Below are 13,239 nucleotides of genomic sequence, written 5' to 3' on the forward strand. Positions count from 1 at the left end.
TTGTACTAGGGGTGTCTTCCTCTGGAGAAAGGGCATGTTTTGCTTTCAAGAGTATTGCCCGTTTGCTCTTGTACATTTATCATTTTCACACCAGCCAAAATTGAGGACATTTTTCTTCAACCATTAAGGTTTCAGTGAAGAGTAACAATGGCCATGGGAAATTGTCACTCTGCATGTATTGTGCAAAACAGCCAACACTCAACTTCTAATTTTGTGTTCCCGAATTTGGATTGTGTCTGGTCTCTGAAAAGGGTATTTCAAGCTGTGTCATGCTAAAATATTCTGAAACCTCCTCCTCCACCCCCAACCCCCCTCACCCCCCGCCCCCGCCCCCGCCCCTGCCCCTGCCCCCGCCCTCGCCCTCGCCCCACCAAAGGATGTTCCAAAGTATTTTGGAGCCAATTTGGTACTTTTGAATGTTTTTCTTTATTCTTTCATGGGATGTAGGTATCATTGGCAAGGCCAACATTTGTTGCCCGCCCCTAATGGCTTACTAGGCCATTTCAGGGGGTAAGTAAGAGTCAGCCACATCACCGTAGGCCTGGAGACCAGGTAAGGATGGTAGATTTTCTTACCTAAAGGGCGCTAGTGAACCAGATGGGTTTTTATAAACAATCAATGATAATTGTCATGGTCACCATTACTGAGACTAACTTTATATTTAAAAATTGAATTCAAATTCCACCTGCTATCATGGGATTTGAACCCATGTACCCAGAGCCTGGGCCTCTGGGTTACTAATCCAGCAACATTCGCACTACACCACCATCTCCCCATCGCAGTTACTGTTGTAATGAGGGAAAATGAGTCAGCCAGTCTGCTCATTGCATATGTTCCACTATTGAGCCAAGGATGACGAGGGTGAATGTTTACAGATCTACAACTCGGGGAGAAAATTGAGATGATGAATGAAGAAAGTTTAATATATTGTGTATGATATATTAACATGTATTAATTTAACTGATTTTTCCAATAGTACTTTGGTGTCAATGCATTTAGTGACAACACTGAATACTTAACATTGTGTTCACAACTCCCTCCACACCAACTCTCCTTTCCAGCAAAAGGGAACAATATGAAAAGCTTAGTAAAGTTACCATTGGTGAAAGGTAGACTTTAAAATTAGTAAATTGTTTACTTTAATGTACATCTAACCTTTTCTTTCTTGTTTATGTCTTGCAGCTGGGGCCGTCCTTGAGCGGTACCAACATCTGCCATTTGGTGAACTGTCCCAGTTGAGAGACACTCAAAAGGAAACAAGTTTAATGGCGAGAGGAGGGCTCTGAACGGGGGTTTGTGCTTTGTAGAGGTTAAGGAGTTCTGCCCCGCTTCCCTCTTCAGATAGCGTTGCCATTCATCATGGCCAGCAAGAGAAAGTCTACCACTCCTTGTATGATACCAGCCAAAACCCTGGCAATGCACGATGCAGATATGGATATTACCCCCGAATACAATGATGATGATGAAGCTTCTCCGCAAGCATTTCCCATTGAGGACCTGTCTGCTGGTGAGGAGGCGTTCACAGTGATCAGTAATAATGATATTGCAGAGCGTGGTGGATTTGAATGCAAGTACTGCAGTTACACAAGTCAGGACTACCATGCGTTTACTGTACATATAGAATCGGAGCACTCTGAAGCAAGCGTGGACCAACTGTATGTTTGTGTCGAGTGTAACTTCAGCGCCAAGAGTCAGGAGTCCCTGACAGTGCACAACACCCTGAGCCATCCCAACGAGACCAACCTGAAAGTGAGTGTAATCAAAAAGAACAGCCAGACGGTTGTCGAGCAGAGCGTCTCCGAGACAAAGAGCAACGATGGCAGAGAGAATGGCGAGGAGGCGGAAACCCAGTCAGAAATCTCCATCAGCAAAACGCCCATCATGAAGATGCTGAAGGGCAAGCCGGAAGGCAAGAGGATCACTGTCTCTCATGCCGGAAGGGAAGAGCCCAACGACGAAGCGGGGGCGGTTGACGAGGCTGTTAAAAAAACCGAGGGTGCGGACGTGCCGGAGGTACTGTCAGCCAATGGGCTGACGACCCCTTCCCAAACCGTAAATGGAACAGCCGTCATGTCTGTGCCTGTCCTGCAGGCGGGCATGACGCAAATAGTCCCTGTGATTCAACGGCCGGCTTCAAGCAACAGCTCCAGCCCCCTCCCCAAAGTCATGATCCCGTTGAGTAGCATCCCCTCGTACAACGCTGCCATGGACTCCAACAGCTTCCTCAACAACTCCTTCAATAAGTTCCCCTACCCGTCGAAGGCCGAGCTATGCTGGCTGACTGTGGTGACCAAGTACCCGGAGGAGCAGCTCAAAATCTGGTTCACTGCGCAACGGCTGAAGCACGGCATCAGCTGGACACCAGAGGAAATAGAGGACGCCCGAAAGAATATGTTCAATACCATTATTCAGAGTGTGCCGCAGCAGACCATCACCGTACTGCCCACCCAGTTGACCACCACCAATGGCGGGCAGCACGTCTTGCAGGCCAACTTCCCTTGCCAGCTGTTGACTCCGGGGGGCAATATTGTTGTCACCCAGCCAGGGGGGGTGGTGAAAGGAGCCACGATGACGGGCTCCCCTGTTGCTGTCAGCCTCGCCACCATCCCCAAGCAGCAGACCGCCTCAAAGTTTCAGGTGCAGAAACTCGGGGGCTCTGCGGTCAGTTCAAATGTCAAGATTTTAGCCGCCCCCTCAGTCGGTCAGCCAGGGGCTGTGGTCACGTCCAGCCACCTGTCAACCTCAAATCTCATTTCAGAGTTTGGCACCTACAAGTACAAGAAAACAAAAGAGCAGTTGGCCGCACTGAAGCAGAGCTTCCTGCGAGCTCAGTTCCCAGAGCATGAAGAGGTTGACCGGCTTGTGAGAGTGACGGGTTTGCAGGGCAAAGAGATTCGGAAGTGGTTCAGCGACCGGCGGTACAACTACAAGAACCTAAAGTGCAACCAATCCTTCGACGCAAGCAGTGCCAATGCAGTCTCCGCTGAGCTGGCCCCCGAGGAAACGCCCACTCCGCCTTTGTCCACTCCCCACTTGTTGGCCTCCCAGCAGCACCGCCGGCAGTGGCAAACCCGCTGTGACTTCACCCCGCCCAAATTCAAGGGGAAGTCGGCCGAGCAGCTCAGCGTCCTGGAGCAAAGCTACACTCAGAACCCCTTCCCGCCTGAGGAAGAGGTGGACAGGTTACGGGTCGAGACTAAAATGACCAGGCGGGAGATTGACCTTTGGTTTTCTGAGCGGAGGAAGGTTAAGCTGGACGAGCGGGCCTTAAAGGCCCGCCAGGACGACTCGGACGTCAAGGACGATGCTGATTCCGGGGAGGAGGAGGAGGACTCGGACGGTGAAGGGACACCAAGCGACAGCAGCTCGGTGGACATGAAGAGGCTTATACCTCCTCAGGAGCGGCTCAAGGTTAGCCCCTTAAAAATCTGCCTGAAAGACGGCTCAAACTTGTGCATCCAGCCCAAGATTATGCAGGCCGGCAAGCCGCTGAACCTTAGCTCTGTCTCCTCAACTGCGTCCCCGAATGCTGTCAAGTACAAGGGTCAAAATAAGAAAACGGTTCACCAGCTTCACTTGATGAAGTTGCAGTTTATGCGGACACAATGGCCGACGGTTGAAGAGTATGACGAATTGGCTATCAAATCGCGGCTGCCCAGGACTGAGGTAGTTCGTTGGTTTGGTGATGCGCGGTACGCGTTGAAAAATGGACAGCTGAAATGGTACGATGATTACAAAAAAGGTATCTACGCCATCCGCTCCGGCAGCAATAGCTTAATTACTGATGTGCCGGTGGAGAATTACAGACTCAAACGAACACCATCCAAAAAAAGCGGGAAAATGGTCTTGTTTGAATATTACACCCAGCACCGGATGCTTCATGAGGAGGATCTAGACCGGCTCTGCGAGAAGTCTTGCATGAGCTATGAACAGGTGAGAGACTGGTTTGCAGAGAAACAAACTGAGGACGCCATGTACATGTCCGACTTCAGCAATGAAGATCAGCAGTCGACCAATGGAGAGAGTGACAAAGTAGATAAAGCCAAAAGCAGTCAACGCTTTGGAACAGAGGAAGTCTACTCTGATGTGACAGACAACAGCGATAACTGGGATATCCCATCACGGGAGGGCCACGCAGAACTGAATGATTTTGATGCTGAGAACATCTCTGGTGAGGCTTGAAGTGCAATGAGTATAGCAAAGCTAAACTGACATAAAGAGGTATTAAAGAACAGTCTCACCACGGTGTCTGCTATCAGTCATGAAGTTGATGGGGTGGTTTGAAAGAGAAACACTTTGAGAAACTAAACAGGCACATTTAACACTTTTATCTTCAGAAGGTCTCCTTTGAGACTAGTCAGTACATTATCTTTCCACCTTGGGTACCAGCACAGAATCCAGCAAGAGATCAATAATTTTACTTCTTGGGATATGGGTGTTGCTGGCAAGATTGGGACTTATTGCCTGTCCCTAGTTACCCTGAAAAGGTGATAATGCAACTGAGTGGCTTGCTAGGCAGGTAGGAATCAACTGAGAAAAGAAAGACTGGCATTTATATAATGCCTCAGACCTTCCTAAACACCGAATATCCAATGAAATACTTTTGAAGTATATTTAACTGTTGTAATGTAGGAAACGAGTCACTTTGGACACAGCAAGCTCCCCCGAACAGGACTACCTTGCTGACCAGATAACCTGTTTTCAGCAATAAAAGCAAAATACTGTGGATGCTGGAAATCTGAAATAAAAACTAAAAATACTGGAAAAACTCAGCAGGTTTGGCAGACCTGGGAGTTTCCAAAGAAGAGTCATATTGGACTCAAAATCACAGATGCTGCCAGACATATTGAGATTTTCCAGCATTTTCTGTTTTCAGTTCTGTTTCTTGTAATGTTGATTGAAGGGTAACTATTGACCAGGACACTGGGGATAACTCCCCTGCTCTTCTTCAAAATAGCACCATTTACATCCACCTGAGACAGCAGATGGTGCCTCAGTTTAATGTCTCATCCGAAAGATAGGGCCTTCGAAAAATTTAGCACTCCCTTGGCACTACAGCGTTATTTTAGATTTTTGTCCTCAAGTCTCTGGAGGGGATCTTGAACGCACAATCTTCTCATTCACAGGTGATAGTGTTACCCACTGAGCCCCAGCTGACTTAATGTGACTGGAGTCTATATACCACACTGGGTAAGAATAGGAGATGCTCTTCCTTGGAGGGCATGAGTGAACAAGTTTGGACTTTATACGATATTCCGACAGCTTTAGGATTTAAGGATACTAACTTTATATTTGCAATCCGAGACACTTTAAACTGCATTCAAATTCTCAAACTATCACATAGTTTCGTGCTGCAGAGGAGAAAGGTGAAGCCAGAATAATTAATAGGCCAATACATCAAACCTCGCACATGCAATGTCCATACCCTTAGTTCAGCTGGCCAACCCACACTACACATAGAATCTTACAGTATTTAGAGGCCATTTACCCCCATGTCTTTGCTGGCTCTTTGAAAGAGCTATCCAATTAGTCTCAGTCACCTCTTGCCCTGCAGTCCTGAAAATTTCTACTTTTTTCAGTATGTATCCACATCCCTTTGTGAAAGTTACTACTTAATCTGCTTCCACCATCTCTTCTGACAATGCATTCCAGATCATAACAAGTTGTTATGAGCAACTTGTTCAAACTTTCCTACCCAAGTTATCAGCCAGTTTAGCGGGCCAAGATAACCATCAACAAATTCATAGTGATTCTCCTTTTCCATTCTGAGGTCCCTTTTAATAAGCTGATAATCACGAGCGTCAGTAAAAACATATGACTTAGCAGAGTGCAGTGTCTGATATTCCGTTCCCAGCTGGTACCAAGCAGTCCATTCTCTTTCTTGCACGGCGTTTCTGTATCTCCAAATCTCAGGTCAATGTTAGTTCTTTGTTTTCTCTGACTTTGAATCACTGTTCGATTAGGCAGCACTGGGTATAGTGGTGTAGTAATTATAGTAGTGGACCAACAACCCAGGGATTGCAAGTTCACATTTTACTGTGGCACATTGAACTCAATAATCTTGCTGTTTTTGGGCTGATAGCAGAAGAAGGGCTATTAAAGTTACTGTACTGTTGTAAAACCCATCTGGGTTCCATTGATATTCTTCAGGGAAGGGATCCTGACAGCTCCCAGCCATTAAAGGGACAAGGGTAGAAAGTATGTGGGAGTGTCAATGCCTCCAATGTCTCCTCCAAGTCGCACACCACCATGACTTGGACATATGTTGCCTTTCCTTCATTGACGCTGGGTCAAAGTTCTGGAATTTCCTGCCAAACAGCATTGTGGGAGCAAACTCACCACATGAGCTGCAGTGGCTCAAGAAGAAGGCTCACCATTACCTAGGACTACTAGGGGAATGGGCAATAAATGCCAGCCTTGCCAGCGACACCCGCATCCTGAGAAAGAATTTTAAAAAAAGACTTGCATTTATATAGTCACCAGCCATCTCAAAAGCATTTTATGTCCAATGGAGTACTTTTGAAGTGTAGCCATTGTTGTAATATAGGAATTAGACATGACTTCAGACCCCATCGGTCCCCACCAGCTGGTTGACTTTGAAGTAGTAAGCTACTCAGTTGTAAAAACTATTTCTGTTTAAGAAGACCCCACCAGCTTCTCAGGTCAGCTAAGAGGTGATAATAAATGCATCCTTACCAGCTATGCCGATATCCTGAAAAAGATTCGAGGAGATTGTGGCTCCACACATCAAGTGTGGCCCCTAGATTGCTGTCATTGAACTAATCATGTTTTATGTACACAACATGTAAATATATAATGTAAAGGTATGTAGATAGATAAGTTTTAGTTACAGGAAACTCTGTGTCTCCTACCATCTGTATTTAGTGCTGTAAGTGCATGAACACACTCAATAGTATAGTAGAACCATGAAAAACTTCCCCCCGATTGGGGCTTGTGAATCACTGTGGTCACTCAGAACAATGCCCTCTTCATGCAGAGCTGCAACAAATGATGTGCATCTAACTAAAATGATCTTTTTAACGTTTTTGCCAACATTTACAAGGGGACCTGTAGGTTCAGTTCTGAGCATGAACGTGATGAGGATTGTCCATATAGTTGCCATTTTTGGTTGGACGTATTTCTGGGGGTGTGACCACATGACCTTCCCCCCCTGCCCCAACCACATCACCCCCCCCCCCCCCCCCCCCCCACCCCCCCACCACCACCACCACACCACCCCCCACCCCACCCACGGTCCTCCCAATAGGTCATACCACATCACACAGCCTTTCCAAGCCAATCACAAAAGTGGACACCATTACCTGACAGGATGTTTAATGTTGATTATCAATCCAATAGCCTCTTTCCTCCATTTTTTGCAGCAAATGATGAACATGTTCAAAGAGTTAAAACAATTTCTTTATTGTCCCTGTTATTTTTCCCCCTGGGCTTCTCACAACAATGTCCTGGAAACTAGTCCTTCATTCTTGCAGACTGCAGGGCACTCCTGGAGCATTGGCATCCTTAATTGTATGTGCAACAAACTGTGTCTATGGAAATATTTAAAAAAAACTGATAGAAATTTATCTTAACCCTATAAAGGTTATGACTATGTCGAGAGAAAAAAACACCCTGAATTGTGATTATGTCAGCACTAGACCATATAGACTCTGATTCAGTCCCTAATTTCTGCTAAGCCAACTTGTCCCACATAAGATGATGGGAAATGGGAAATACCCTGTAGTTGGCCTCAGTATCTGTAGACTGTGTATCTGGAGTAAATAATGCCTGGTTCCTGCTCTTGATTGCCATCCAGTGACCCATGTTGGGAATTGCACATGTGTGAGCTCTGGGTTGGCCTATGGCTGGGTTATATGCATTGGCCCCAGTACTACCACCTCTGATGAGACCCAAGACATGAAGAACGTCCAGTGTCTATGAGGTGATGGAAGACTATTGCACCCAATGCGAAAATACTCCTTGCTACAAGCCACAACCAGAAGAGAAACCAGCTCCAAAGGCCTCTACTATAGGTATTTTGAAAGCGTACTGCAAGAAACAGTCTTTCACTGCTCTCCTTTATCTTGGTCACAGTTTGGGGAAGTGGGTTAATGTTCCTTTACCCTTAACGGTGCAATTTAATACTGTGAACAGTTTTTTTTAATTCACTCCTGGGATGCAGGTGTCGATGGCTAGCATTTACCCATCCCTAATTGCCCTTGTTCAGAAGGTACTTTTAAGAGTCAACCACGTTGCTATGGTCTGGAGTCATGTAAGCCAGAGGATGGCAGATTTCCTTCCCTAAAGGACATTGGTGAACCAGTTGGGTTTTTATGACCATCGACAATGGATTCATGGTCATCATTAGACTTTTAATTACAGATTTTTTATTGAATTCAATTTCCACCATCTGCCGTTGCAGGATTCGGTCCCCAGAGCATTACTCTGGATCTCTGGATTACTAATCCAGTGACAATACCATTTCGCCACTGCCTCCCCCTAAATGGTGGTGGTCCCCTTATCTAAGGAAAGATGTACAGGCATTGGAGGCAGTCCAGAGAAGGTTCACTAGGTTGATCCCGGGTATGGAGGGATTTTCTTATGAGGAGAAGTTGAGTAGGTTGGGCCTGTACTCATTGGAGTTTAGAAGAATGAGAGGCAACCTTATTGAAACATATAAGATTCTTAGGGGGCTCGACAGGGTAGATGCTGAGAGGTTGTTTCCCCTTGTGGGAGAGTCTAGGACCAGAGGGCATAATCTCAGAATAAGAGGTCACCCATTTCAAAGAGAGATGAAGAGGAATTTCTTCTCTCAGAGGGTAGTTAATCAATGGAATTCTTTACTGCAGAGGCCTTTAGAAGCTGGGTCGTTAGGCATATTCAAGGCTCAGATAGACAGATTTTTAATCAGTAAGGGAATCAAGGATTATGGGGAAAAGGCAGGAAAGTGGAGTTGAGGATTATCAGATCAGCCATGATCTCATTGAATGGCAGAGCAGACTCGATGGGCTGAGTGGCCTACTTCTGCTCCTACGTCTTATGGTCTTATAGAACTTGTTCCTTGAACTATGAGTGACAGATCCTAGTGCTTTCACTAGACTTTCCCATTCCCACTGGAAGTCTGGCAAAGCCCATGGCTAAATAAGTAATGAGCATTTGCTGGTTTTACACACACAAACTGTAAATGAGCATTGGGCCTGAGGAGCAGATCTACACCTCTCCAGTGGTTTGTTGCTGATATTCAGTTATATTCTTTCTCTGTTTGGAGATGTATTGAAAACGTGTCGGGGTTGAACAAGTCATTGACACCAAGTTGCCAACCCTGGTTCGCCATCTTCCTGGTTTCATAATGCGACCGCCTTCCTCCAACCGACCGCCCCACCTCCTGCCAACCCCACCACCACACTCCTGCCATTGGCCGTGTGATATATCCATCCTTGCACACTCCCCCATCCCATGCCAACTGGAAAGCAAACAAGGTCTTAATTACTCAACAGGATGACATTTGTCAATCAGTGAAACTGACTTTTCATCCCATTTCCCAATATTTATATCACTAATAAATTATCAAAAAGCTTGAAAACACTTTTTTTAATGTCACTAAGATTTTTCTCCCAGAGGTTGCTCATAGTAGTGACCTGGAGAATAATCTTTCGTTCCTGGAGACTCTGGGTCAATCCTGAAGAGTTGACGGTCATACATTGACCCAATGAAGAAGTGATTGATTGATATCCCATCGTGCATTTGCCCTAGTTGTCTAGTGGACTTTGACTGTCTTTAGTAGACATTGAGTGCTCCAATAATAAATAACCATTTTCCACTGCTAATCAAAAATCAGGTATCAGTCAGCATTCATGCACACTTTGTGGAATGTCTCTTACAATGCTTTGTTTTTTTTCCCTTCCCTTTGCTGTTGCAGAAGCAGAGTGACGGGAGATGAGCACCTTTAAAGAAAAGGAATGAAGCTGTGGTTTATTTCTGGCTGAAGAAAGTCTTCGACTATTCTGGGCCTAATGCTGCCTTTAGCTGCTGCTCAGACTGATCAGATGCTGCATTGGGAGGCTGCAGCTGTGGTTCAAACTCTCTTTTGTTTTGTGTGTGTGCGTGTGTATGTGTGTGTTATGGCACCATTACTGTAAATAGACAGTGATATAGCTGACACAGGAAGGACGGGGGTGCCTGCCTGTGTTTTGAGCGCCCTGCAGTTGCCACAGTCGAGGAATTAACGTCAGGTGCACAAAGCTTTTTTGTAAATAACAGGACAGAGAAAGAGTTAGGTTTTGATGTGTTTGTAAAATGAAGCCTCTTATCAGGTGAATCCAAATTGAGATAATGGTTCTGACGTATGGTGTTCGGAACAGAGCCAACCCACCACAAGGCATTCTTGTTCGGTCATCGTTCCTCATCAGCGAGGAACATGTCGGTGAAATAATTTTATAAACCCCTGCTTGCACAGGGGTCGCAACCTGGATCTATTTAACTTTTATTTTTTTTTCAAGATTTTCCTGGTGGTTTTTCTTTTGTCCTTCCCTTCCCCATGCCCCCTGCCCCAACTCCCCCCCACCCCGACTTTGCATCTGTACTTCAGGTGGCACATTGTTTACATGGGGAAAATTGGAGGATTGAACCCATTCCCATCCATGGATAGCAATGGTTATTAGTTGCTGTGTGGTGAAGTAGAGCATGCACCCAGTGAGCAACGTTTGCGCCACAAAGTAGAGAATGGTCTTCCGGGGTATGTTGTCACGGAGAGAACGGAGCAAGGGGGATAGATCCACTGTGATCTGAATGCCTTCTGTTGAGGCCTTGAGTATAATCAGGCTTTAAAAATTGTGAAAGGTTTGATTTTCTTAGAGCTTTGTGCCACTCACTTTTATGTGGGGCAGTTTAAACCAAAATGGCATTTACGCAAAACATTTTAAAAAAATAATTTTTACTGAGGGAACTATGTAACTGGGGTCCAGTTATGAATTTGGTATTTAATCAGCAAGGGTAGGTTCAGTTTATTCAGTGGCATGAATGAGGGATTAGATCTGTGCTCGCCAGAATAGGAATTGTCAAGCAAGTGATATGCAGGGAGAACTGTACTAATTTAAAAATATATATATATGTGTGTGTGTGTATGTGTGAGTGTGTGTGTGTGTGTGTGTGTGTGTGTGTATATATATATATATAAAATATATATATATATAAACAGTCATTGTCGCTATGAGAAACCAAAAAAAGTATAATTTTTTTGCCTGAGGTGGTTCTTAACAGAAGACTTGAAAAAAAGGAAGGATCTGTGAAGGGGTGTTGGATTATGGAAATACAAATGAAAAAGTGTGCAGGTATTCAAGCAGAACTGCAACTTGTCCTGTTTGATTATAGGACTGTCATTACTGAGGAGCTTAACATCTAGAATGATCTTACCCAGTTTATTGAGGCAGCTGCGCCCAGCTAGCCTTTTCTTCTGATTGCTGAATGTATTACTTGGGTACACACGTGACTGAGGAATAACCCCACCTTGATACACTACAAGCATGTTTCTATGAATGGAGAAGACCTGTGGGTGATGGGGGGTGGGGGGGCGGTGGGTGGGGAAAGCGGGGCAGATGTGGGTGGTGGGGGTGGTTGGGGGGGGGGGGGGGGGGGGTGGTGGGGGGGGTGGGGGGGAGGCAGGTACCTGAAGGGGAACAGCGTTTTGCACTGTGAACCTTTAATTTCCCGGCCTAGATTTCCAAACAATGGTGGTTGCAGGTGCTCTCTTTGGTTGACATTATTTGACCTTCTCATAAACTTTTTAACTTTACACTTTCGGATCCTTTCTTCTTTCTAGACTATGGGGTGGCATTAGTAATCGTGGAACTGTCACCCTTCTTTACGTATTTTATTGTAAGGCTGGAAGAATTTCCTGTTGAGATGCCTTTGCCTGTTGCTATGTGATCATGTTGGATAAAGACAACTCTCTCCTACCTCGGTGAAATTCAGTGACAATGTTTGATTTGAAGCTTTAGTCATTATTTTAATACTTCTTTTAGTTGATGGCAGAGTGTACACCAGTTGGGTGTCAGTTCCCATCTGGAGTGGTAGCACTTATGTCATCCTACATCCTTTTAGAGAGGTAGCAGTCCACCCAGTCCATATTGAGAATGTTATCAAGATGGCAATATTATTACTAGAATCAGAGTGATTGTGATTCTGTCATCAACATCGCCAATTGGGACTTAAGATCCTTTTATTAAAATCCAAAATCCAAATTTGAATTTTGTGCAATTTTGAATTTAGGATTAATTTTACCTGACACAGTAAAAATCCCTTCAAAGGAAGAAAGCCCGGTGAGATTGTCTACTGGGTAACTCAGCCATATAGCTCGAGATGATTCTAGGTGAGATGATTCTCCTCACAGAGCTGTGATTGTGGTAGCTGGCTGTGATTAACCTTAAAGCCCAGGGTTCAAGTGGGGAAATATACCCAGTGTCTCACCTCCTGATTGCTACTCAGTGATCCCCTATCAGAAGCACATAAATGTAGGTTTTGGGTGAGGATGGGTCTCAGCTGACATGTTCCTTCCCCTCTTGACCCCATCCGTCAACCCCCCCCACATCAGCAAACCCCTGATATTAATAAAAGGCACCATGAAGATGTCAGATTATCGTAAAAAATGTCCTTTAGGGAAAGAAACTTGACACCCTTACCCATTCTGACCTATGTGTGACTCCAGTTTGGCTGCCTCTTACCTACCCTCTGTTGTAGCCCCGCAAGCCCCTGTTGTCTCAAACGGCTTCGCTTCAGAACACGCCACCATCACTTCTTGGGTCATCTAGGGATGGACAATAAATACTGACCATGTCAGTGACGCCCGCTTCCCAAGCGTGAATAAAAATGCAAAATGGACACCTGGGCAAGGTTCATGAGTCGACCATGGAAATGCTCCTCGTCAAAGAGTCAATCACTTCAGGAGGGGGAGAGATTGGGAAGGAAAAGACCAAACTGCTTATGATCTAGGCAGTGACTTCAAAAATAACCATGGCAAGGCCTCATTATTAGCTGCAAATAAACTAAAGTAAAGTAAAATAACAAGCAGACAATAGTGCCCCTTTCAGTCTTTGGTCTCCAACAGATTATGAGTGAATTGCCTGCTTTAGAAATCCAACTCATACCAGTCAACAAGAAAGGGGAGTATACTTTAAAGTGACACTGCCCATCTACCAGCGGTTAGACACGAGAGAAATGGATTGGGTTGGCCTGTTGTGATGT

The 13,239-nt window shown here is 45.3% G+C and overlaps 1 protein-coding gene across 9 annotated transcripts in view; it reads left to right on the forward strand.

Moving 5' to 3' along the window:
• LOC121287384 (zinc fingers and homeoboxes protein 3-like) overlaps window positions 1–11,545 on the forward strand; it is a 72,046-nt gene extending 60,501 nt beyond the window's left edge. For all 9 annotated transcript variants that reach the window (XM_041205207.1, XM_041205211.1, XM_041205210.1 and 6 more), the window contains 2 exons: window positions 1,183–4,171; window positions 9,920–11,545. In XM_041205207.1, the coding sequence (XP_041061141.1) occupies window positions 1,360–4,171; window positions 9,920–9,930 (2,823 nt within the window). In that variant the 5' untranslated portion in view covers window positions 1,183–1,359 and the 3' untranslated portion in view covers window positions 9,931–11,545. The remainder of the gene's footprint in view (window positions 1–1,182; window positions 4,172–9,919) is intronic.
• The last annotated feature ends 1,694 nt before the right edge of the window (window positions 11,546–13,239 follow it).

This window comes from Carcharodon carcharias, chromosome 14 (genome assembly GCF_017639515.1).
Source record: "Carcharodon carcharias isolate sCarCar2 chromosome 14, sCarCar2.pri, whole genome shotgun sequence".
In the NCBI taxonomy this organism is placed as follows: domain Eukaryota; kingdom Metazoa; phylum Chordata; class Chondrichthyes; order Lamniformes; family Lamnidae; genus Carcharodon; species Carcharodon carcharias.